Source organism: Phaseolus vulgaris, chromosome 1, assembly GCF_051622355.1.
Source record: "Phaseolus vulgaris cultivar YP4 chromosome 1, ASM5162235v1, whole genome shotgun sequence".
Taxonomy (NCBI): Eukaryota; Viridiplantae; Streptophyta; class Magnoliopsida; order Fabales; family Fabaceae; genus Phaseolus; species Phaseolus vulgaris.
The window spans coordinates 38,839,531-38,865,046 of NC_143498.1; the positions used below are offsets into that span (position 1 = coordinate 38,839,531).

At 38.8% G+C, this 25,516-nt stretch overlaps 2 protein-coding genes across 2 annotated transcripts; one reads left to right on the top strand and one right to left on the bottom strand.

Moving 5' to 3' along the window:
* The first annotated feature begins 9,397 nt into the window (after nucleotides 1-9,397).
* Nucleotides 9,398-10,127, top strand: LOC137815943 (secreted RxLR effector protein 78-like). The gene is made up of 2 exons (XM_068619052.1): nucleotides 9,398-9,478; nucleotides 9,678-10,127. The coding sequence occupies exons 1-2, from the start codon at nucleotides 9,398-9,400 to the stop codon at nucleotides 10,125-10,127; spliced, it is 531 nt and encodes a 176-aa protein (XP_068475153.1).
* Nucleotides 10,128-14,914: 4,787 nt separating this feature from the next.
* LOC137815944 (uncharacterized) lies at nucleotides 14,915-17,268 on the bottom strand. Its single transcript, XM_068619053.1, has 3 exons — nucleotides 16,422-17,268; nucleotides 15,157-16,173; nucleotides 14,915-15,063 (listed from the first exon to the last, which is right to left on the bottom strand). The coding sequence occupies exons 1-3, from the start codon at nucleotides 17,266-17,268 to the stop codon at nucleotides 14,915-14,917; spliced, it is 2,013 nt and encodes a 670-aa protein (XP_068475154.1).
* Between the last annotated feature and the right edge of the window lie 8,248 nt (nucleotides 17,269-25,516).

Below are 25,516 nucleotides of genomic sequence, written 5' to 3' on the forward strand. Positions count from 1 at the left end.
TGAGCATCCACATTCTCATTCTGAAAACAACCAAGTTTCTTTGTTTCCTTATGGTTCATACTACTACAATCCACACCCCTTTCCGAATAAAATTTGTCTAGAGTTGAAGAATATTGTTTCAAAATGGTTAAAGTCTTCCTTTGGCTTATTATGTATTACGCTAGAAATTCCCAACCATTTTTCGTATCCGCTCCAAACATGGTGTGCAAACTCACACTCAAAGAACAAGTGTGATATTGATTCAGGTTTGGCATTGCACATATTACAAAGATTGTCATTAAAGTGAACACCCCTCCTACCTAGGCTGACTTTTGTTGCAACTTTGTCTATGAGTACATGCCACGCAAAGTGTTTTGCACTTGGCAGTGTCTTTACTTTCCATATACATGAAAACATTAACTTATAATTCAGTACTACATCATAAGCTTATTTAACAGAAAACTCTTGATTTTTACCTATACTTTAAATCATCTTATCATCTATGTACTTAATTAATTGGACTTTTTCAAGTTCCCCAATTGATAATCATAAAACAAAATTTAGGATCTTGTTGTTGATTTAATTGGTTGATGCACATGAAATAAACACAAAGCTATTAAAATTTGGTTCACGTAAGTAAGCTTCATTTTTTGTATAATAAATAATAATTTGAAAAAATTTGGATATTTAAAAGATATCACTACTAGAAAATCATTTAATAGAAACCAATTTTAAATATCAAAATAATTAGTTGCTATAATGATTAAATTAGATACTATTTTAAAGACTAAACAATTTATTGGTTTCTAAATTAGTTTCTATTATTGATAAATAGTTTCTAAATTGGTATCTAATAGAAACCAATAATATAAACTAATTTAGAAATCAATAATTTTTTTAGTTTTTAAAATAATATCTAATTTAATTACTATAACAATAAATTATTTTTAGTCTTTAAAATTGGTTTTTATTTAATGATTTTTTTTAGTGTATTGAAACTTGTGTACAAAAGAAAATTTGGAAGAAGACTTTGGGCAGTTGCAAATAAAAAAACTGAACCTAAAGCTTGACTTATTGTAAAGTTGGTATTGAAAACATAGGGAGCTCATCCATTTTTACAACTTATATTATATTAATATAATGCTACTTGCATGTTGACATATGTTTTATCCAGTTGAAGATACATTGAACAAGGAGAAAAACTTGGATGCTTTGGGGTATTTTTGCCGTTTAACATCATCGATATGCTTTTGTTAGTTGTCGGGTAGCTATGATTTCACAACCATTCGTCATATATATCCAGTTATACAGGAGAAAAACTCACCAAAGTTGTTCATACTCAGTACCAAATTATATTCTTAATTTTTTCCCTAAACAAGCATAATTTTCCTTATATGGCTGCGCCCGTACAAACGCCTTCTTTGGTTAGTTCATTCAAAACAAAAATGTAGAATAAAACGATCATTTATAAAGGAAAATGAAGAAAACATTTTTCTCATTTGTAACTTTTAATTTGGATGTCATATTTTATTTTTCCTTCATATGTGAGAAAGTAAAGAGTGAAATTTTTTACTATAGTAGTTTCCAAAATTATCAATTAAACAAAATCAACCTCTCTCTCGAAGATATAGTTAGATAAATTAAAAGCCAGGTAAAAAAAATAGTTTTTGCTACCAAATTTAGAAACTAAATAATTGGTAGTTAAAACCTTGGTTGCTAATTAGATACCAATTTAAAAACCATTTAACAATAATAGAAACTAATTTAATAACAAAAAAAAATTAGTTTCTAAAATGATTTCTAATTTAGTCACTATAACCACTAATTATTTTTTGTCACTAAAAATTAGTTTCTATTTCATGATTTTCTTGTAGTGTTTGTAATGTGTAACTCCTAAAGACAACAAAGAGGAACTATTGAATTCCAAAAATCTAATCAAGTGGACCCTCATTTGTATTCATGAGTGCTAATAAAATCTTATGATATTATTGCACATAACTACCATTACTTCTTCTTGGATTGACTTGTTTTGGAGGTCATCTTATTGGCTTTTACTCTACCTTTAGAAGGACGTTTCAGTCTCATAAAACTTTGAAGTAATTCATCGTCTTCACTTGGTGGTTCCTCCTTGTCCATCTTTTCATCCTGGAACTTACAAACCAAATTGGATTCTTCTAATAAAATATTAGTCAAGGTAGATTCAACTATATCTGCTAGCAAGATGGTCGAACATGTTTGAGTCTTTTGTTCATCACCTGAAAGAGATTCAAAACAATTTTGCAAGACTAAATCTTAAAAAGCAGATTTAGAAGTAACACGTTTGGCAAACTAATTTAGGACTTGTTGCATTAGTTTCACATTTGATAGGAGAGAATTCTTCTAAAAGACTAATTTTTTTAGGAGGCATTGAGTTCCTTTTTTAACAAATCATTCAATTCATGAACATCTTCCAAATAAGACATATTAGCAAAAATATCATCATGAGATCTTGAACTAACCCTTATATCTTTAGCCAATTTCTTAAACTTTTGACCAACAAGAAATCCACTTAAGGGAGCTTTTATTGATCTTGATACCCTTGTTGAAGTTGTTGTTGGCCAAGTGGGAGTTGGATCTCTTGTTAGTCAAATGATTAATAATTTTTTTGAAGATATTGGGGATAGTTCAAGATTTTAAGATGATATTTTTGTTGATATGCCCTCTTTAGATGATGTCCATGAATAAGATTATTTGCTATAAAAAAAATGAACTTCTTGCTTCCTGAGAATTCTGATGTTCTAGAAGAATTCTCTCGTATCAAATCTACAACTAATGCAACAAGTCCTAAAATTAGTTGTTGCCAAATGGGTTACTTTTAAATTTGTTTCTCAAGATTTAATTTTGCAAAATTGTTTTGAATCACTTTCAGGTGATGAACAAGAAGATCAAGAGTCATGTCCGACCATCTTTACCGCTAATATAGTTTAATCTACCACAATTGATATTTTCTTAGAAGAATTTAATTTGGTCTCTAACTTTTAGGCTAAAAAGATGGATAAGGAGAAATCATTCAGTGAAGACGATGAATCAATTTAAACCTCTAAGAGACTGAGATGTCTTCCTAAAAATGGAGTGAAAATCAATATGAAGACCTGCAAAACAGGTCAACCCAAGAAAAAATAATTAATGGTAGTGATGTGCATGAACTCTTTTTTTGTCTTTATGGGAATCACACATCATAGAAGGTTATTTTATTTGCCTTCTTGTTTTATTTAATTTTGTTGTTGTTTAAACTCTCAATATAATTGCTTAGGTTACTATTGAAATTCTTTATTTTTGTTTTTCTTCCGGTTTGGTCTAGTCTTCCTATATTTTTTTTTATTCTTTTCTTTATGTGCTACTAAATGAATTATATGATTTGTTGCAGTTAAAAATATATTTATTAAGAGAGAAAATTGTTTTAATAAGAGTATTTCAATAAGGAAACATATTTCTTTTATATTTAATATTTGAAAAATATTAAACTACAATTATTTTGAGTCGAGGTAGAATAGAATAAAAAGTTTAATTATATGAATAGGAATTATATCATCCTATACAATATGTTAAGTAACAATTCATATTATTTTTACTCAAAATATGTCCCACAATTATAAAAACCTTATGACAGGTACTTACATGATATGAATACAATGAATCTCATTGTTTAAAAATAGTTTAGAATATCTTAAAAAAATAAAAAAGTAATAAGGAAGACAAATTGTTAGTACCAACTCTTGATTTTTGACAGTTCTTGATTAAATTTCCACCCCCATGGTTTCTTTCGTTCTTAGTACTAATAACCATATGACTTTCAATTCCAACTAGTTGATCTGATCGACATGGTCTACTTTTTAAACTATGCTTAAAAATATCTCATATTTAATTGCTCTAGATCTAGATGTAATAGATATAAATGTAAAAACTGCTAACTTAGAATTGTTTTATAAATGGATTATTGTATACTAAATACTTTACTATTTAAAAATTATTTTTGTTGATTAAAAAATCTCATTTTTATTTATTTTTTTGGTCAAGCAATTGTTCAATTCAACTAGGGTTAACCACCCTTATCACCAAGAAAAGTTGAACCAGTGTAATGTGATTTCACTATTACACACATTCACTGCATTCATCCTGTAACAAGTGAAGGGAGATAAAAGTTTCCCCATAGCCTCTCCATATATATATATATATATATATATATATATATATATATATATATATATATATATATATATATATATATATATATATATATATATATAAATTCAAGAATACATTGAACAAGACAGTCCTTTAGCTTTTCACTATCTTGAAATTAATTATTGTAATGATTAAAACAAAAGACTCAATCATATTGTTTCACTTTTGTTATTGATAAACCCAAAGCAACAAAATAATAATTAGTTGAGAAATCGATAAAAAAGATTGCATGCTAATCCTGGATTAGGAAGGGGGAGCCGGCTACAAACTGATGAAAAGCAGAAGCACAATAATAAGTATGCATGAATCTTGGCAGACATATGCATTTTCTTTTCAGGAAAATGTTGAAACATATGCATCTTTATCCACAAGTTGGATAAAATCGTTAGAAAATTCAAACCCTGGGTAGATTCAACTTTCTTATCTACACTTGAATTTTGGTCAATCAATCTTTGTTCTTTTATTAACAAAATATCTCTGCTTTGAAACAAAAAAAAAAAAGTAGAATAAAAAAGAAGACAACACTTTTCTTTTTGGTACAATTTTTAGCCTTTGGTACACCAACATAACACCTTTTAACCATTTATAAAAATATGAAATAAATATAAGTTTGTCATCTAATTAAACTTAACACCCTTAACTTTGAGTCTAAAGGGGAACGGAATGATCATTTCCTTTCTTTTTTATGAGCTTTTATCGTATCATGTAATTCAAGCTACTACATAAAATATAACATTCAAGTAAATTCATTAGGATCACACTAAGGTTAGATTAGTTTGCATATATAAACTCGTGGATTCAAATACTATTATCATTGTCATATATAGAAACGTTATGTACGGTAATTTGATGTCATTTTATTCCATGTATGGTCTTCTTTTAAAAAAACAGAAGGACAGAAAAACAAATTGTGTTATGTATATCTTCATTTAACTTCCACCTGGTTATTCTTAGTTCAGCGAAGGAAAAAAGAGTTTATTTAAGTTTTATCTAAGATTATTTTTCATTTTACTTTTTAAATAAGGCAAAGAAATATATGAAAAATGTATAAGGATGTCTTAACCAAATTACAACTAAATTGTCAGTAATTAATATTCCAGACATAATCTTCATTACTAATCTTTCACTTCCCATATTTAAATAGTTTTCTCAGTAAATATAATCTCTTCTGTTCATCCTCCCATGCTAAATATTTATAGGTTCATAACTAAGTATATATACACCAAATATTTTTCAGTATTCTTCTGATACCTAAGATTTTTTTATAGGTAATAAATTGAATTATATGATACTCAAACTCATACACAAACAGTAAAAACTAGATACCTAAGTCATCATTTGATACATCTTTATATATATATATATATATATATATATATATATATATTCTTGAATTTTTTATATAAACTATACTTTAAAAACTAAAAGGAATTTTCTGCTATTAAGTGTTTATGGAGAAGAAGAGTAATTATAAAGAATGTTCAATTTGTGTTTGTTGGGTGTGAGTGAACATATAAAACAAAAATTAGGGTTTTGCAGGCGAATAACCATACACTGATATTAAACTGTGGCCTCTGATAAGTTTTGGAATTGCGAGGGGCAATATCAGTAGTTGCATCTAAGTTGGAATTGAAAAGATAGGAAACCAATTGCATACGGATCATTAAACTAATGCTAGTTGTTGACGTAAACTTTTTCCAGGTCACTGATACACTGAACAATGCGAAAAATCTTGATGTTTTCAAACCCTTTTGCATTTAACAACATTACACTGTTTATAAATTTTCAAGTACATATGATTCCACACTCATCGTCATATATGATGTTGCTCAAGAGGAGAAAATTCCACAGAAATTGTGGGTGCTGCTGCTGAAAAATATTGTAATTTATTCCACAGAAAAGTATTCATTTCACTAGCTTAATGGGTTGGCACGAACATGATGAACCTTATTAATTTGGATATAAAAAGAAAGCAAGGAAGGTAAACCAATTTAATGTTTTTTTTTATAATGTGATGTTTGAATTCTTGCTCTACTAGAAGAGAGATAGTTTTGGGGGAACAAAATAAGGCAAAATTTTAAATTTTAAAAAGTATTTTCCTTTTATGTTTTTTTCCTCCTATCCAAATGTATGCCAAAAGGTTGTCAAAGTTTGAGAAAAGTACGAGGAATATACCTCTTAACACAATCTTAACTATTAATCAGTATTTACTCATTGAGAACTAGAAAAGAAACAAACATTCTCCTAGTTATTTTCAAAAAATATAGAAAATTATATTATTATAACCTAATATGATTGACTTAATTATTTTTTTAAATTTTAAAAAGTTCAATGTTTCCCTAACTTGTTTTAAAAAAGTTTAATTTGTTCTCAACATTTTTAAAAAAGTCCAAAAGTCCAACATCGTCCTAACTTTTTTAAAACAATTCAATGTGGTGGTCTCAAATTTTTTTAAAATATTCAATAACAAAACCTATAATTCAATATCTATCAATAGAATCGTTGAGGTAAATTTATTTTAATGAAAACAATCTAACAGGAACCACATTGAATCGATTAAAAGAAATTTGGGATCATAATAAAAAATTTAAAAATATTAAAATTAAATTGAGTTTTGATCCTTAATATAGGACTAAAAGGATAATTAAGCCTATAATTTTATTCAATATTATAGAATTTTGTATAATTTTATAATTTAGTATAATCGTGATCTTGAGTTTAGAATTAAAATTTCCTATGTATATTTATTTATTTATTAACTCTTTGTATTCCATAAAAAAAATAAGCCTTTAAATTTATAATTAAAGAATCAACATAAATAGGTTTTACCATGTGGAATATGAAAGGGTAGATATCCTATTCTATAGCTAATGATATAATGGAGGACATGCCCTATACTTCCCTAACACTAGCTCTTGTATAAATCCAATCTCATCTAAAAATGATTGGTCCATTACTAATTGAAAAAGTTACACGTTCTACCAACCATTCTCCCTATTATACAAACCTAAATTATCATAGGTTTCCCCTAAATAGTATAATTATTTGTCATATTATCTTCTATTCCTAACTCTTAAAATAGGATTTGATGCTAATACTTATAACTACAAAGATCGCCAAAGTGAAAGGATTTACACAAATCTAAAAAAAAAAAGATATTGACTTTTTATCTCTTGGTGCCAAAATAATATCTACTCTACTTCTATCTTTCATTGTAACTATTCATTACTTAACTTTATTTTGCTTGACATAAAAAATGCAGTTATACATAGTGACCTGAAGAACTATACATGAAAAAACCTCTTAAATTTATTGTTCATAATGTGATACAAACCACCTTGACAAGTAGAAGACTAAGGACACAATAGACACTTCAAAATTAGGTCAATCATCTCAGCATACAAGACTAGGCCCCACCAAACATCAAGAGAGTTTTAACAAAAGAGAGACCAGACATAAACCAAAATATCAGATGTTCTTCCTTCTAGTCTTTTACAAGACAAGTTTATGTAAATAAATTGGGCTCACTTTAGGGGTCTAAATAGAAGAATAAGCTAGAGTAGGGTTCACTTAACATAAATTGGGGAGTACTTAGCATAAATTGGGTTTGTGCCAAGCTCACATTTCATGACAAGTGCACCTAGATTTAGGGTTTTTTGACCTACCTTTTAGAAGGTTTCTCACAAATGACACCCCTACCCCTCTCACTCTTGCTCCCCAAGCCACTCTCTTTTATATAAAGGGTGTCTTGCCTCGTGTAATTTACAATTGAATTTTGAAATAGAAAGGAAACTTTGCTTGAATGATTAGTGAGCTTTGTCTCCTAAAGTTCTTAGGTCTTATCTTGAGTGTAGTGCACCTCAAATGGCGACTCTTTACCACTCATCTTGGAGTAACCCACCCTCCAAGTGGCGTGATTCTTTGTCCATTTTTTCATAAGCTTTGTCATCCTTTCTCTTTTGTGTTCTTCTTTTGCGCCACCTTTCATATATTTTTTATATTTTCATGTCCTTTAATTTCGGTCTTTATCTTGTCATCTTCATCATTGTTTTCATCATATTCACTATATTATGTTTTTCTCTTTGCCCTCTAGAAATGAAACCTTCACACTTACTCAACCACATGGTTAAGTTCGTGTCCGGTGGGAATCTTCTTTGGGTTCTCACCCTAATTGCTAATCTCAAACTCATAAACAAAAGAGTAACCCATAAAATGTGCAATCCTAAAATCAACTCACATCATATTGAGTCCTCTAATAATGTATATCTCCTATCCAAGAACCTATATGGCCTCAATCAATCATTTTGTGTATAGTTTGGGCATTTTCAAACTATCAATCTAGAAATTTGGAATGATACGAAGTATTGTTGAAAATTCTATATTTTATCCTCATCCTCACCCAAGATGTATCTATGTCATTCTATATATGGACGATATTATCACGAGTAGTTATAAAGACGGTATTGTACAACTAAAAATATATCTTTCTCAAAAAGTTTCAGACTAAATATCTTAGACACTTGAAGTATTTTCTTAGCATAGAAGTTGCATAATTCAATGATGGTTCGGTTATAATCACGAATATATAGATTATATATACATATATTATTTGGAACATTTTTATATATACCAGTATCATATATGTTATTAAAGGATATAAAATCTTCTTTATTTATTGAATTGATTCATTTTTCTCAATATAAATAAAGCACATTGTTGTATCAGAAACACGTGATTTCAACTTAATGTTTCTCTCTTCCCTAGTTTAACAACTATTATAAATTATAAATCACTTTACCATCTCACCAATTGGTTATGCACTAGACCTTTCCACCTTTTAAAGTCCACTATATTCATTAATTTTTACCCCACTCTTATTGTCAACCCATTTACACTTGAAAACTGAAACAAAAGGCTTAGTATAATCAACCTTTCATATCTATTCTATGACACCATGGTACGACATTGATCCAAGTACATGATTTTCATCTTTTGAAGTGAAAAATTGCATCGAATCGGCCCAAGAGTGACACCACAATTTTGAATTGTATTTTTTTCATTCAAAGACTAAAATGTACAATTGTTGACTTAGTAACTTGTGCAAGAAAAGCCATCAAACTTTAATCCATTTGCCAACCAAGTCAAGGTTTCCGATGTCATTGAATTTTTTAACACCTTGTCTTTAAACCAAGGCATGAAAATCCTGTCATGTTCCATCAACACTTATTTCTCTGGCTATCTTGGGTTATTTATGCTTTATGAGCAAATAAGTAAGGTATAACCTCATCAGTGTGATTTAGTATATACAAATGTGCTTGCTAGACTTCTGATCGAGATTTGCTTATGTTCTGGCTGACTGGGTTGCCGGTTGACTCGAAGTTGAATGCTCCTCTCCTGTACCTACCTCTTTTGGGTTTAGGGTTTAGGGTTTAGACAAAATCATCTCTAAGGTGCTCTCCTTGCGTCTGAAAAAGGTGATTGGAAAAATTATTGATGTTAGACAGTCAGCGTTTATTGAAGGGAGAGGTCTGTTGGACAGTGTGCTCATTGCAAATGAGGTGTTAGAGGAGTACAAGAGGAAGAGAAAGAGTTGTATCTTTTTTAAAGTTGACTATGAGAAGGCTTATGATTCGGTGAAATGGGACTTTATCTATTATATGCTTAGGAGGTTGGGTTTCTGCGACCGGTGGATTCGGTGGATAAAGGGATGTTTGGAGTCTGCTTCGGTGTCAGTTTTGGTGAACGGAAGTCCGACTAGGGAGTTCCTTCCCAGAAAGGGCCTTCGTCAGGGCGACCCGCTTGCCCCTTTTCTCTTTCTCATTGTGGCGGAAGGGTTAGCTGGGGTGACTAGGGAGGTAGAAGAAAAGAAGTTGATTGATAGTTTGGAGGTTGGAAAGGATAAAGTAAAGGTGAATATGCTGTAATATGCGGATGACACTTTGTTCTTCAGCGAAGCGAATACCAAAAGCATTTTCAACCTAAAGGCGATTCTGCAATGCTTTGAGCTCGCTTCGGGGTTAAGGGTTAATTTTGCGAAAAGCAGGATCGGAGGAACGGGGATGGACCAGGTCACACTTCAGAGTTTCGCAGCGATTCTTAATTGCGATACGATGGTATCTCCTTTCATTTACCTAGGAATGCCAGTTGGAGGGAGTCATAAACGCGGTGCGTTTTGGAACGGGGTGCTTGAGAAAGTGCAGGCAAGATTAAACAGGTGGAAGGGAAGAAGTTTGTCGATGGCTGGGAGGATTTGTCTGATTAGGTCAGTGCTTTCTTCCATCCCACTTTTCTTTATGTCGTTATTCAAATTGCCTGCTGGGGTGGCACGGAAGTTGATCAGGTTACAAAGGGATTTTCTTTGGGGTTGGGGTGCAGACGGAAGGAAGATAGCTTGGGTATCATGGAACTTGGCGTGCAAGCCTCGTGAGTTTGGGGGTCTCGGAATCATAGATCCAAAGCTGTTTAACCTGGCTTTGCTGGGGAAGTGGATATGGAGGTTGGGTTCGGTTGAGGTCGGTCTTTGGAAGGAAGTCCTTTTATCTAAGTACGGTGGGTGGAGATCTCTGGGAGCGGAGGGTACAGATAGGAGTTGCTCTCTTTGGTGGAAAGACTTGAAGGAAATGTGGTCTGCGGAGGGGTGGGGGAGAAGTTTCGAAGACAGTTTTGACTGGAAAGTAGGCGTGGGAAAGGATATTTATTTCTGGAAGGACAGATGGTTGAAAGGCGAGGCGTTGAAAAATGTTTTTCCAAGATTGTTCTCTATTAGTTCTAACAAAGAGGCAAAACTGTTGGAGTGTGGGAATTGGTCTAACGGGAGATGGGTTTGGAAACTAGCTTGGAGAAGGTCTTTCTTTGAGTGGGAGTGTCAGATGGCGGAGCAGCTGGGTCAGCTCCTGGTTGGGGTCAGGGTGGTCCCAGGAGAGGCTGATAGTTGGGTCTGGAAGGCTGGGGCTCCACAATCTTTTTCAGTAAGTTCTGCTTACAAATTCATCAGGAAGGACACTCAGGCGGACTCTGTGCCGGTTTTTCGTAAACTTTGGAGGAGTAAGGCTGTGCCTTCTGCAGCTCTTTTGGCTTGGAGGGTGTTGGAAAACAAGCTTGCCACTAGGGTTAATCTTAGCAGAAGAGGGGTGCAGTTAGAAAGCTTGAGGTGCGTTCTGTGCGGGAAGGAGGAAGAGTCGTGCAGCCACTTGTTCTTTGGTTGTACTTTTGCTTGGCGTGTTTGGTGTTTGTGTTACAGGTGGCTTGGGGCTCTGTTTGTGGCTCATATTGAGCCAAGGTTTAACTTCGATCAGTTCAGGTTGATTCTTCCTTCTAAGACGGGTTCTTCTGTTTGGAACACAATTTGGATAGGGGTGGTTAGTGAAATTTGGAGTCATAGGAACACAATAATTTTCAAAGGAGGAGTGGTCGATGTGTCTGAAGTTTTTGTGCTGGTACAAGTAAAGGTTTGGTCCTGGGTCTCTACAAATTCCAGGTTAGCTTCTTTCTCCTTTTCTGATTGGTGTTTGGAACCTTTGGAGTGCTTGAGGTTAGTTTCTTGAAGTTTTTTTCTCTTTCTAGGTTAAGTAAGGGCGAGGGTTGGTCAGTACTTTATGACAGTCTTGTATAAGGGTTGAACCACCCCTGAAGTGGTTCAAAATTTATTTATTTGTTATTGCCGATCAAAAAAAAAACCTACCTCTTTTGGGAGTTCGTGAATCCTTGTCGCACCATAATAAGGCTTTGTTGAGACAGAGGGCGCCCTACCTTTTGATTACACTCCGACAATCAAGTCAACTATGGCTCACCAAAAGTAACCAGTAAAGAATGTGTATCGAAAATAGCGTACCTTTACCTGGAGACTCACTCTCCTTTTATTGTCGCACATTCAACATGCAACCATTCTCGCTAGAGATAAGCAAATCTTAACTGAAAATATTCTAAGCACATTAATCTTTTACCTGTAACAGAAAAACCACCTACCATGGTACCTAGTGGTCTTCAGGTACCATCCGCAAGCCCCCTTCTGTTACTAACGCATCTCTCTATTTTAATAGGCTTATAGCAACTAGCCACGTGTAATAGATATACAACAGAAAACATGCAATAGGAAATATCGCTATATATCCATAACAAACATGTAAAAATAAAAACATTATATTCATCGCGCCAAATATATCTATAAGCAGGTGTATATATAAAATTACTATACGTAACAACCCTATCGCACGCTTTGGGCCTTCCCTGAAAAGGGTCATCTGCACAGGTCTCGCCGAGGCCCAATGACCGAGCTGACTTCTCATGCCTCAAAGAATCGAGCATACAAAATAATACCAAGAGCCGAGCTCTAGTCAGTACATAAGCCCCCCAGGCTTGAGCTGAGCTTGGCTAAGCGAAGAGTTTCCTGAGTACTCTTGGTCGCTGACGTGACCATTTCTCAGAGGTAGGTGGGGCACGACACTCAAAGTGTTTTTTGAAGTGACATTCTATTGTTCGCGGCCCCCGCATACACACGTGTCTTAGCACCAGTGGCAGCGAAACTCAATCGTTTCAAATTCCCTCCTTTCTCGAAACTTAACTTTAGAAACACTAAAAACCCCTAAAACCCTTCAAACTTGCATCCTTTCCCTCTTATCGTTCCGAGCTCCTCACTCATTCCTTCTCATTTCTTCAAGTTTCTCTTCTTCCAACCACGAAAGGTACTTCTTTTTTCCCTCTCGACTATTCATCTTTTGCAATTGCATGTTCTCCCTGGACCATCACCTGTTTGCATCCATTTACATTTATGCTTGTTATTGATCATTCGTATGTTGTCGTTTGGATCCTTAAATATGTGTTAAGGTTTCGCTTTTCTGTTCTTATGTATAAATTTGTACTTGTTTGCATGTTTGCTTCCATACTGTGTTGGGTTTGAACTATTTTTTCTGCTTTTTGCGCGTGATTGTGTTTAGATGCAACCCTCCATGGATTATAAATCCTTGTATCCCTGGGCATCGCCAAACCTCCTTTCTGAGATTTCTTCCTACACCTCCAATGGAAAAATAGTAATCCTTAGGAAAAGTAAGTGTCACTTCGACAAAGAGGATGATTCGATTTTCCTAGACCCCTGTGCAGTAGATGAGCCAGTGTGTTGTGATGAAACCATATCTCCCAACAAACCCTTTTTCTACTTCTACACCACCGTTTTTAAGAGAGTCCTTCTTCGTCTTCCTCCATCTGTTTTGAAAAAAAACTCTTGATCGAGCTTAATCTAGCTCCTGCCCAGCTACATTCTAATAATTGAGCATTTGTTCATGCCTTTTCTATTCTTTGTGACCAACTAGCTGTCCCACCCTCTGTAGACGTGTTCCTTTACCTCTTCGAGGTAAAGAAATTAAAATGCCAACTTTGGGTCTCTGTAAATAGTATCCTTGGAAGGGGAATCCTTACCCTCTTCCAATCCTCGTATAAAAATTTTAAAGGCCACTTTCTCAAGGTCTGAGCTAACAAGAAGCACCTTGACATCCTAGATTGTTTTCCCTTATATTGGACTAAAAAATCCAACTCCAAGCTTACTTGGTGCCTAGACAAGTTAGCTCCTGCTGATCAGGAGGTTTGCAATTTTTTCACAAGCCTCCCCATAGCTTTCGATACTGTCTACCTTCTGGCCAACAAGTTCGACTCGAACTGTCTAAAGAGTTAAATCGGTATACTTTTTTCCCTTTAATCCTAGAAAATAAAAACTTTGCTTGCAAAATGTAACCAATTTTTTTTGTGTTTCCCTTGCAAATAGGATGTTGGCTCGCTTTAACAAGGAGGACCTGCTGAAGATGGCTACCAAGGCAAAGATGGCCATCCATTTGCCTCTGAAGGCAACGATCCCCCTACTTCCTCCGAGGACACTGCCTCGGGTTTGGGCGACGGGCTCGGCTTCAACCCACTTGGTGAAGTACTCGATGGTCACCATAAGGTACTTCATTTAACGTATGGCCAAAGGGAAAGGACCTATAATGTCTATTCCCTAGGTATGGAATGGCCACGAACTATAAATTGACCACAACTCCTCTGCCAGTGCCTGGTGTCAATTAGCGTGTTTCTGGCACTACTCACATCGCTGAGCGTACCTTCCACGGTCTTCTTTCATCGTCAGCCAATAGTACCCAGCTCGGATGACCTTCAACACTAGCGCTCGGCCCCCAATGTCACTCCCATAGATGCCTTCGTGCAACTCGGTCATCACACGGGTGCATTGTTCCCCACTAATGCAAATAAGAGTAGGGTGAGCATACCCATGACGAAACAGCTTGCCATCAATAATTGAGTACTTTCTCGAATTTCTTTTTATGGCCTTCGCTTTTGCGGGCTCACTGGAAGTAATTCGTCAACTAGATAGCACTGGTAAGGAGTAATCCAGGTATCGGTCATGCTACCTTGGGGACATGGTCATTACCTTTTCCTCCAACGCCTCGCATGCCCTTACTCGAGCCACTTTCGGTGTTTCCTGGGTCAATGATCGGTGGCTTTTTCCTCCTTGGACACCTATCACCAAGACTTCCCTAGGTGGGTCCTCTCACGCCGTTCTAGGGGCCTTCAAGGTCTCCTGGATCACCGACCTTTGCCTGTTTCCTTTTTCCGAGCTGGCCAATTTGGCTAGGAGATCAACTCGGGAATTCTGCTCTCTCGGAACGTGCACAAGTTCAAACTCGACGAAGACGTCTTTTAGCAACATGACCTACTTGAGGTATGCAACTCATTGCAGGTCCTTAGCTTGATATCTACCCATAACCTGCTCGGTAACAAGTAATGAGTCGCTCTTCACCAACAGGTTATAAGCTCCCAACTCCTGGGACAGCAGCATCCCGGCTATCAGTGCCTTATACTCAGTCTGATTGTTGCTAGCTTTAAATGCGAATTTCAAAGATTGTTCAATCAACAAATCGTTGGGCCCCTCTAAGATAACTCTGGCTCCACTGTCCTACTAATTGGAGGAACCATCTACTGACAATATCCATCGAAAACCTCTAAGATCTGGGTGGGGATCCCCAGACGCCAACTCAACCACGAAATCAGCATATACCTGCCCATTAATCGACCCTCTTGGCTCGTAATGGATGTCAAATTCGGATAGCTCGACCGACAACCGCACCATGCGCCCTGCTATGTTAGGTTTATGTAAAACCTTGCGGATAGGCAAATCAGTCATCATAATGACGGTGAAACTGTGGAAATAGTGTCGTAACCGTCTAGCTGTGAACACTGCGAGTGCAGTTTTCTCGATTGCCTGGTAACATTCTTCGGGCCCCTGTAGCACCTTGCGGAAGAAGTAAATTGGCTTTTGTACCTGATCCTGGTCCTGCACTATCACTGAGCTAATTGCCCGGTCTGTGATAGAGTACTGGTGAAGAGGAATGCCCTCCACTGGTTTCCCGAGCATAGGAGGACTAGCCAAATACTCCTTCAAATTGACAAAAACTTCCTCACACTCCGAGGTCCACACAAAGCGATTATTCTTCTTTAAGCACTGGAAATATGGGTAACCCTTATCTCTGTTGGCTGATAGGAAACAAGATAAAGTTGTTATCCGCCCAGTCAGCTGTTGGACTTCCTTAATAGTGGCGGGGCTCCTCATTTCAATGAGGGCGACGCACTTATTAGGGTTAGCTTCTATGCCCGTCTCAATTAGCATGAACCCAAGGAATTTGCCTCCTTCTACCCTGAACACACATTTTTCGGGGTTTAACTTCAGGTTATACTTGCCTTTGGTCTCAAACAAATCCTCAAGGTCTGTCACATGTTGCCTTTTCTTCTGGGAGGTGACAACCATGTCATCTACGTACGCCTGTACATTTCGCCCGAGCATAGGGGCGAGAATCATGTCCATCAGACGCTGATAAGTGGCACCAACGTTTTTTAAGCCAAAGGGCATGACCTTATAACAATAGCTGGTGAGCTCCGTCATGAAAGCAGTCTTACTCTCATCGTTGGGGTGCATCCAAATCTGACTGTACCCTGAGAATGCGTCCAGGAAGCTCAATACTCAGCATCTTGAGGCGTTGTCCACCAAAGAATCAATGCTCAGCAGTGGGTATGAATCCTTTGGACAGATCTTGTTAAGGTATGTGAAGTCAGCGCACATCCTCCACCTACTGTTGGCTTTCCGAACCAACACCACATTCGCCAACCATTTGGGATACTGGATCTCCCTGATATGACCGGCTTTCAGCAACTTTTGTGTTTCTGTTTTAATGATCAAATGCCTTTCCTAATTAAATTCCTCCTTCTCTGAACTACCGGTCGGGCCCTGTTATCCATAGTGACTCTATGGCACAGGAAATTAGGATCTATTCCTGGCATGTTGGTGGAGGTCCATGCAAACACGTCCAGGTGTCTAGCTATCACCCCAACTATCTGGTCTTGCAGCTCCTGACCTAACGAGGTGCCGAGCTTGAATAACTTTCCTTCGATTTCCCTCTCTCGGATGTCACTATCTGGTCCCGGCCGTGGACGATGACTAAGCTCGGCTTCTAAGACCTCAGCCAACTTTCCCTTGTGAGAAATAGTGACAATGTTGTAACTCCTTTTGTTCTTTAAGATTCTCTCATAACACTTCCGAGCATCTTTCTGATTGGATCTTATCGTAATCACCTTTCCTTCAAGGGATGGTAGCTTCACTTTCATATGCTTCGTAGATGCTACCGCTCCTAACCTGTTCAACGAGGGCCTTCCTAACAACAGGTTATAAGAAGAGGGAATATTGACCACTACATACCTGATGATGATGGTCCTGGCAGCTTCCTCATCTGAAAAAGTTGTCCTTAAGTCAATGTAACCTCGAACCTCCACTTGGTCCCCTGCAAAGTCGACTAAACATTTGTCATGCGACCTTAGCTGATCGGGGGATAGCCGCAAGTTGACGAACGTGGACCAAAATAACACATCAGTCGAGCTCCCTTGGTCAATGAGAGCCTGATGCACCTTTCTTTCGACCATAACAACGGATATCACTATCGAGTCGTTGTCATGGAGGACTACACCCACCAAGTCTGCCTTAGTGAAATAGAGATCCGGATCTGGTGTGTCGTCGTGACCTTTTGCCTCTAGCATCATTACAACCCTTGCGTATCTCTTACGCTTGGCTGCGTACTGCCTCGACTAGAAAACCCACTCGAGATCAGGTTTAACTAGGCATGGATGGGGACCTCGTGTTGTTGGTCCCTCAGAACAACTTCCCCCTATTGCTCCCCGTGGTCGGCTTCGAGATATTCTTTCAAGAAGCCTTCCTTTAAAATCTCGGCCAACTAGTAGCCTAAAGCCATGCAACGCTCGACACCATGCTCGAATCCCTTGTGGAATTCACACTAAATATCTTTTCTTCCTACCAAATTTCTTTCAGGGTCTTCTAACCTTGTGAAGGTAATCTTGGGTGCCACATAGTGTGCGGGCACTGGCTCGTCCATAATAGCCCGCGAGAAAGGCTCGAGACAGTCTCTCTCGGGCGGATTCGCCTCTCGTTCTCTCGGGATACGTCAGTCTCTCTGCAAATCCTCATTGGTTTTGCGTAGCTCCTCTCGTAATCTCTCCTGCTCCTCTCTGAATTGTTTGTTGGCTTCTTGGAGAGCCCTGATTGTCTCCATAAGTTGCTGCAATGTTGGAGCCTCACCTCCTCCTTCTTGTCCTAATGGTACTTGCCTCGTATTCCTCATCTCCGTCTGCAAACTCGAACCAAAGTGTAGATGGGATCAAGTTTTAACGGACCCCACGGTGGGTGCCAAATGTTCTGGCTGGTTGACTAGGTTGTCAGTTGACTCGAGGTTGAATGCCCCTCTCCTATATCTACCTCTTTTGGAACTGAGTTTGTGAATCCTTGTCGCACCAGAATGAGGCTCCGTTGAGATAGAGGGCGTCCTACCTGTTGATTACACTCCGACGATCAAGTCAACTAGGGCTCACCAAAAGTAACCATTCAAGAATGTGTATTGAAAATACCGTACATTTACCTGGAGACTCACTCTCCTTTTATTGTCGCACATGCAACATGAAACCATTCTCCCTGGAGATAAGCAAATCTTAACTGAAAATATTCTAAGAACATTAATCTTTTACCTGTAACAGAAAAACCACCTACCATGGTCACTAGTGGTCTTCAAGTACCATCCGCTGGCCCCCTTCTGTTACTAATGCATCTCCCTATTTTAATAGGGTTATAGCAACTAACCACGTGTAACAGGTATGCAACAGAAAACATGCAACAGGAAATATCGCTATATATCCATAACAAACATGTAAAAATAACAACATTATATTCACCGCCCCAAATATATCTATAAGCATGTGTATATATAAAATTACTATACGTAACAACCCTACCGCGTGCTTTGGGCCTTCCCTGAAAAAGGCCATCTGCACAGGTCTCACCTAGGCCCAACGACCGAGCTGACCTCTCATGCCTCAAAGAACCGAGCATACAAAATAATACTGAGATCCGAGCCCTGGTCAGTACAACTTACCATATGTACATCATGTAAACACTTACTTATAGAACACTTGTTATGCCATGAGTTGGCTGGAAGACCTATTAGATTAACTTTTGAAATGTACTTTGAACAAAACTCTATACTTTCTTCTGCTATTTACCTTTCAATCATTGAAGCTTCTGGACGATAATGATTTTTTACATATCCTTTCAAAAAATTTATATATCATTCAACATGATACATCCATCTTAAGTAAACTAGTCCACACAATCTAACCTCTCTTACCAGATGAACCATGATGTAAAAAAAGGACCGAGGAACATACATCTCCAATTCCCTGAAGATAACAACAATCTCAACTTCAAGTAAATCTAACTTTACTAGATCAATGAATTCACAAAAAATGGAAAAGAAGAATGAGCACAAAAGGGTTATGGTATGTCTATCCTTTTTTGGTAAAAAATCCCACGAATTGTGATAAGTGCCTCATTTCAGTAATATTTCATATTAAAATATAGGCACTTATGAGTTTTTTTTTTTTTTTTATCAGCAAAGAATTAATTTAAATTAAGGGGATACAAAAGGGGTATCCCAACCCTTTACAAAACCCAAACCTTGTTTTCTACGCACACACGGAGATCGCCGCTTCATTTCTAGGACGGCGATGATGCACAACTTCGGCGACCACCGACTACACACGCACGGAGATCGCCGCTTCATCGACCGGAGATCATGTTGGCCACGGTGATGATGCATACCTTCGGCGACCACTGACTACGCACGCATGGAGGGCGCTGCTTTATCGACTGGCGATCATATTGGCCTTCCACGTGTCCTCATCCACATCGCCCCTCAGCGACCATCGACTATTCACGCACGGAGATCGCCGCTTCATCGACCGGCGATCATGTTGGTCTTCCACGTGTCTTCATTCCGCAAACGAGTTCACTCATCTGTAATGTGGCACCAATCTATTCCATATCTGCAGCATACCAATCCAAACTTGCACCTGGAAACTCCACATTACCGAATCCAGCCACTGCAGCACCCTCATCAAAATAGGCCTATGCCGTTTCACCACAACGCCCATAAACCACACCGCCAATCAACATAGAACCTGCCAACAACCGATGCACCCAGCTGCTCCACATCCTACAAACAGTCCAGTCTTCAGAATACCCTTCGACCTTTCCTGAACCGGATTACTTCCTGGTGATCCTTTACTAATAGCTCTTAATACAGAGCAAGGGATTCAGGACCCAGTCCACGAACGAGTAATTGAACCTGGGCACCCTATACTTCATCCATAACCAAGATTTCAGTTGGGCTTGCTGGAATATCTCTTCAGCATCTACAACTCCTTGCTTGAACACTACCAAGTTCCTATGTTCCCATACACTCCTCACTATGGAGGCCCAAATGCCTTTCCAAACCATCTCTTGTTTATTACTGACCTGAGATAGACAGAAACTTTCAAAGTGATTATGCAATGCATTATGTTGAACAGAGAGTATGCCAATCCATCTATGGCACAGGTCCCATACGCGCACCACCACCTCACATTCCAACAATAAATGTTGGCTGGATTCCACTTTAGAAAGGCAAAACACACATGATGTTGATTCCATCATCACCCCCCTCCTACTCAAACATTCTCTAGTTGGTAGTCTATCCAGTAAGGACCTCCATGCAGTAATCAGAACAGAGGGAAAGGCCTTGGCCTTCCAAAGGAGATCAAAGACCCCAATACTAGTGCCTTCGCCTCTTATGCTCTCATAAGCTGATTTCACTGAGAAACACCCCTTATTATTAACCCCCCACACCCGAAAATCTTACTCATGCCTTCTAATAACAGTCCTAGATATGTGAGTATAAAGGTCCTTCTCCAATACTGCTTCCCACTCAAATCTAGCCCGCCTCCACCTCAAGTTCCATCTCCATACTTCCCCTTCCCACCCGCCTACCTCTTCCACTGTTTGATTCTGATTGCACGATATGGAGTACAACCTGGGAAACTCAGATTTGAGGTTGGTATTCCCGATCCATACATCTTCCCAAAATTTTATTCTATCACCACATCCTATCCTCCAACTCATTTCTGCTTGGAACCAACCCTGTCCTCCACCCTGCATACATACTTTGCAGAGATCCCTCCACCACCAGGATTGCAGCCTAATAGGTAATTGCAACCCCTCACTTTCATCTCCATATTTCGACTCCAACATGTCCTTCCATCGTCCTTTTTCATCCGAGGGCCATCGCCATTTCCACTTAGCCAGCAGAGCATGATTGAAATCACGTACATCTAAAATCCCCAGTCCTCCTTCCTGTTTTGATTTACACAAATTCTTCCAGCTGACCCATGAGATGGACTTCTTCTCCTTCCCCCATCCCCACAGAAACCTTCTTTGAATACTGTTAATGTTCTTACAGACCGATTCCGGTGCTCTGAAAATAGATAGGTAGTACAGGGGTACCGCCGTGAGCACAGATTTAATAATACAGAGTCTTCCTGCCATTGATAAAAACCTCCCTCTCCATGTGCTTAGTCTAGCTTCCAACTTATCAATGACTGGCTCCCAAAACTTCTTCCTCCTCGGGTTGCCTCCCACCTCAAGTCCTAGGTACTTAAAAGGAACTGCCATCTCCGCACAATTCAAGGTCTTCATATAGCAAAGGATATTATTCCTATGTACATTGATGCCTGCAATCTTTGATTTATGGAAGTTGATCTTGAGGCCAGACGCTATCTCAAAACCCCTTAGGATAGCCTTTAAAGTTACTACATTGCTGAAAGAATCCTTACAGAAGAATAATGTGTCATCAGCGAACTGTAGAATACTTATCTCAACCTCTTTCCTCCCGATCCTCAAACCGGATAATAGGTTAGCCTTTACAGCTTGCCTTACCAACCCAGTCAAGCATTCCGCTACAATCAAGAAGAGAAACGGGGCCAGAGGGTCTCCCTGCCTCAGACCTCTCTCCGGTTTAAATTCATCTGTTGGGCTCCCGTTCACCAACACAGAGATAGAAGCACTTTCCAGACAACCCTAAATCCAACTGATCCACTTCATATGAAACCCCATCTTACGCATCATGTCATTGAGGAATTCCCATCTCACCGAATCATAGGCTTTTTCAAAGTCCACCTTTAGACATAACCCACTTTGTCTTCGTCGTCTTATGTCCTCAATCACCTCATTAGCCATTAGGACACTGTCTAGGATCCCCCTATTCTTTAGAAAAGCCGACTGGCAATCATCAATAACCGTGGGCAACACTTTCTTGACCCTTTCAGCTAACACTTTGGATATAATTTTATACATAGCATCAACAAGTGAAATAGGTCTAAAATGGTCAAGAAAAACAGGGTTCCTAACTTTAGGAACTAGTGCAATGAACGACGCATTGCACCCCTTGGGAATAAAACCTGTTTCATGAAACAAATTTAACATTTCCATAAGATCTTCCTTCACAACCTCCCATCCTTTCTTCAAAAAATTGAAGTTAAACCCATCAGGTCCAGGACTTTTTGATCCTTCGCATTGCCACACAGCATCCCTTACTTCTGCCTCAGAGAATCCCTCTATCAGCCTCAAATTATCTGACAATGATAAAGACTTAAACTCTACTGCATCGAGTCTTACCCGTAAATATTTTGTTGCTCTAAATCTGTTTTCAAACCACCTTCTTGCTTCAGCACGAACTGTACTAGGCTCCTCACACCACAAACCTCCTATCTCCACTCCCTTCACCTCATTCCTACTTCTTCTCCATCTCAGTGATGAGTAAAAGAATTTCGTGCAGGAGTCCCCATTCTTCAGCCAGCTAACTCTAGTCTTCTGGCGCATAAGAGACTCAATTTTGTTATCAACCTCCTTCAGCTGGCCTACTAACTCGATCCTCTTCATTCTATCACAACCCAGCAGATTATCAATGCAATCTTGACAATCATAATCCTCTATCTCTTGTAGGATCCTCTTTTTAATCGTCTCTAAGTTGCCAAAGATGTCCCTGTTCCATACTTTTAAATCTCCCTTCAACCGTTTCAGTTTGTCTTTAACCTTCGTGAAACTACTCCCTTGTACTATGTATGAAGTCCATCTATCCTTCACCATTTCCATAAATCCTTTCTCTACTAACCAGACGTCAATTGTTCTGAAGGGTTTAGGACCCCAATCCTTGTCCACAGATTTCACTACTAGCGCACGGTGGTCGGACACTTCCCTACGTTGTACATATTGTTTACACAAAGGCCACATTTGCATCCACTCTTCGATACCAATACTCTGTCAAGCCTACTCTTCGCCTTCCCATTGGAATTGAACCAAGTAAAATTCTTACCGACAAAAGGGAGCTCTATCAGAAGGTTTGCATCAATGAAACGGTTGAACTCTCTTATTTCACTTAATTGAGAGCCCCTTTCCACCGTGCCTTTCCTTTCACAATGACTTCTTACTGCATTGAAGTCGCCACAAAAGCACCAGATTAGATCATTGGATGCAGATTTGATGCATGACAGCTCCCGCCACAAAACCTTTTTCTCCCTCAAGGAGCAGGCGGCATAAATATTGACCACCACACACCTGCAATTAGCTTTCACATGCTGCCCAGACACTGCTATGTACCCCTTCCCCTTAATATGGCTGTCATAAATAAATGCATCTGTGCGCCACATAGATAGCAGACTCCCCCCCCCCCCCATTATCCCCTTCGTAATGCACCCATCCAACATTATTATCTCCCCATAACGAAAAACACCTCGCATCCGAGATTTGAACCGCTTTAGTTTCTTGCAAACAGACAAATACCGCATCTTCTTTAGCTATAATGTGTTTCAAGTACCTAGTTTTGATACCTTCCCCCAATCCTCTTATGTTGAGATTTATAATTATCATGGCAACCCATCCTTATCCCCCTCCTTGGCCAGTTTCGCAACCCCCATGTCTCGCTCTTCCATACACATATATTCTTGAATGACTTCTTCTTCAATCCCATGACAAAAAATCCCTGATGTTTTTCCAATATCCCACAACACTGTTGGTTCATCCCCATTGCCTTGTTTGCACAGCCGAGAGTTACATTTGTAAATGTCTCCATCCGAGATTGAGGCAGAGATCTTGCCTTCATGTTGATGTTTGGACGGTGCGGAGCGAGCTTGTTTCTCGTGTAACCTTACAGACCGCCTCCTTTGGGGTAGAGATGAATCCCCCAGATCAGTGAGCCCTCTTTCTTTGCGTTGCCGGATTGGAGGAGACCACAAGCCTGTAATTTGCTCCGAGTGGCTTCTTAGGTAGTTTCCCCCTTCAATCGCTACGCCTTCTCCATTCCTCTGGTACTCATCTTTCTTCGTTGACCCATACTCCCCATACTTATCAAGCTGCACACCTTTCATTGACCGTGTAGCTCCCTCCCAATTCACTTCAGTCTACGAATTGCAGTCGTTAGCACGTACAAGCGCCTCTTCTGCTTCTCCCAGCATCCCACACACGTAACCTTCCTTTCCTTCATTTTTCCGACAGCACTCCCTATCGGGCCTTGGCCCACCTTCAAAAGTGGGGAGAGCTTGGTTCCTTCCGGTCTCGGTTTGGGCCTCCAGATTTCCCACTTGGCCCAGACCATTAATTTTAAAAGCTGAAGAAGATACTTCAATATCTACTACCACTTTAGCCAGGTCAGCATGAATATGACTACTGCTATAGTTTGCAGCGCACGCAATAGCTGTAAGCAGGCCTACTTCAGCACCTTCCATTTGTGTCCTTTTCTCACATACTTCTTTCATGAAAAAAGAGCAGCTTTTTCCCTGCTCATCTCTGTACTCTGCATTTGATTCCTTAAAAAGCTGTTCTTTAGATGATGTTCCCAAAAAGCCCCTTGACTTTGCTTCCCTTTCGTCCTCCTCCTTCCATGACCGGATGCACTCCCCTTCCCACTGGCGGAGCTCATCCTCACCACTTTTAACCGATAAAGAAGATTCTTCTACGTATGTCTCCGACGACGATTCGTTAACCGTTGACTCATAGCTTTTGCACTTACACATGCCTCTTCCATCTATAACAATTTCCTCCTCCATGACAATGCTACACCACATGTCGTTCAGCCTCATACTTTTCGCCCACCTTAAACTATGACTTAAAGAGGTACCCACCTGAAATCTAGCGAACTCTACGTTCTCCCAGGCTAACGTAGCATCATCCACAGACACCAGCTTTACCTCTTTGCCCACCACCTTCGTAAACCCATCCATGTTCCACAAGGCTAAAGGCAGCCCGTAGCACCTCACCCATACACGTTTATGGTCCACTACAAAATCTGGCGTCCACGACTTAATACTGACGAAAACACTATCCACCCATTGCTGGTTATCCGAGTAGAACGTTTCGAAAACCACACCTTCTTTCGGTGTTAATAAGGCAAGGTTATCCCCTAAAAACCTTACCTGCATCCAGTTTATGCCTCCTTTTATGAACTCCTCCTCCACCTGGTCATAGCTTAAATCTTCCTTAAACTGGCCTATGCTACTTCTGACCATCCATGGTAGCGATTGTTGAAGATATTTGACCGAAGGTTCTTTCCAGCTTGCCTGGCTTGCCCCTGTAACCACTTCAACGAAAGACCTACTTCCTTGCTTCTCCACCCATACTTGTTTTCCATTCTCCCCCCGTGCTTGCTTTCCATTCTTCTTCTTATTAAACCCGTTTTCCTTCTGTTGCTCCTTCCCTTCCTCCCTGTGCTTCCCCACATCTATGTTTCTCATAACCCTTCTACCATACCTTTCGTTTTCCTCCTGAGTCCTACGGTATTTCGGGATGTTAACATGTAGTTTCCGGTTACCAACTATTATTTGGTCAAGCTCACTTTCCAGCCATCTCACATTT

What these genes read in the sequence shown, in the direction of transcription:
- LOC137815944 (XM_068619053.1), bottom strand. Translation starts at nt 17,268, where the DNA reads ATGCTAGAGGCAAAAGGTCACGACGACACACCAGATCCGGATCTCTAT. An exon ending in GAGGAATTTAATTAGGAAAG is followed by an intron (nt 16,174 to 16,421) that starts GCATTTGATCAT and finishes ACGCATTCTCAG; the next exon opens with GGTACAGTCAGATTTGGATG. An exon ending in ATGGATATTGTCAGTAGATG is followed by an intron (nt 15,064 to 15,156) that starts GTTCCTCCAATT and finishes TCGCATTTAAAG; the next exon opens with CTAGCAACAATCAGACTGAG.
- LOC137815943 (XM_068619052.1), top strand. Translation starts at nt 9,398, where the DNA reads ATGAAAATCCTGTCATGTTCCATCAACACTTATTTCTCTGGCTATCTT. An exon ending in TTTATGAGCAAATAAGTAAG is followed by an intron (nt 9,479 to 9,677) that starts GTATAACCTCAT and finishes CGTCTGAAAAAG; the next exon opens with GTGATTGGAAAAATTATTGA.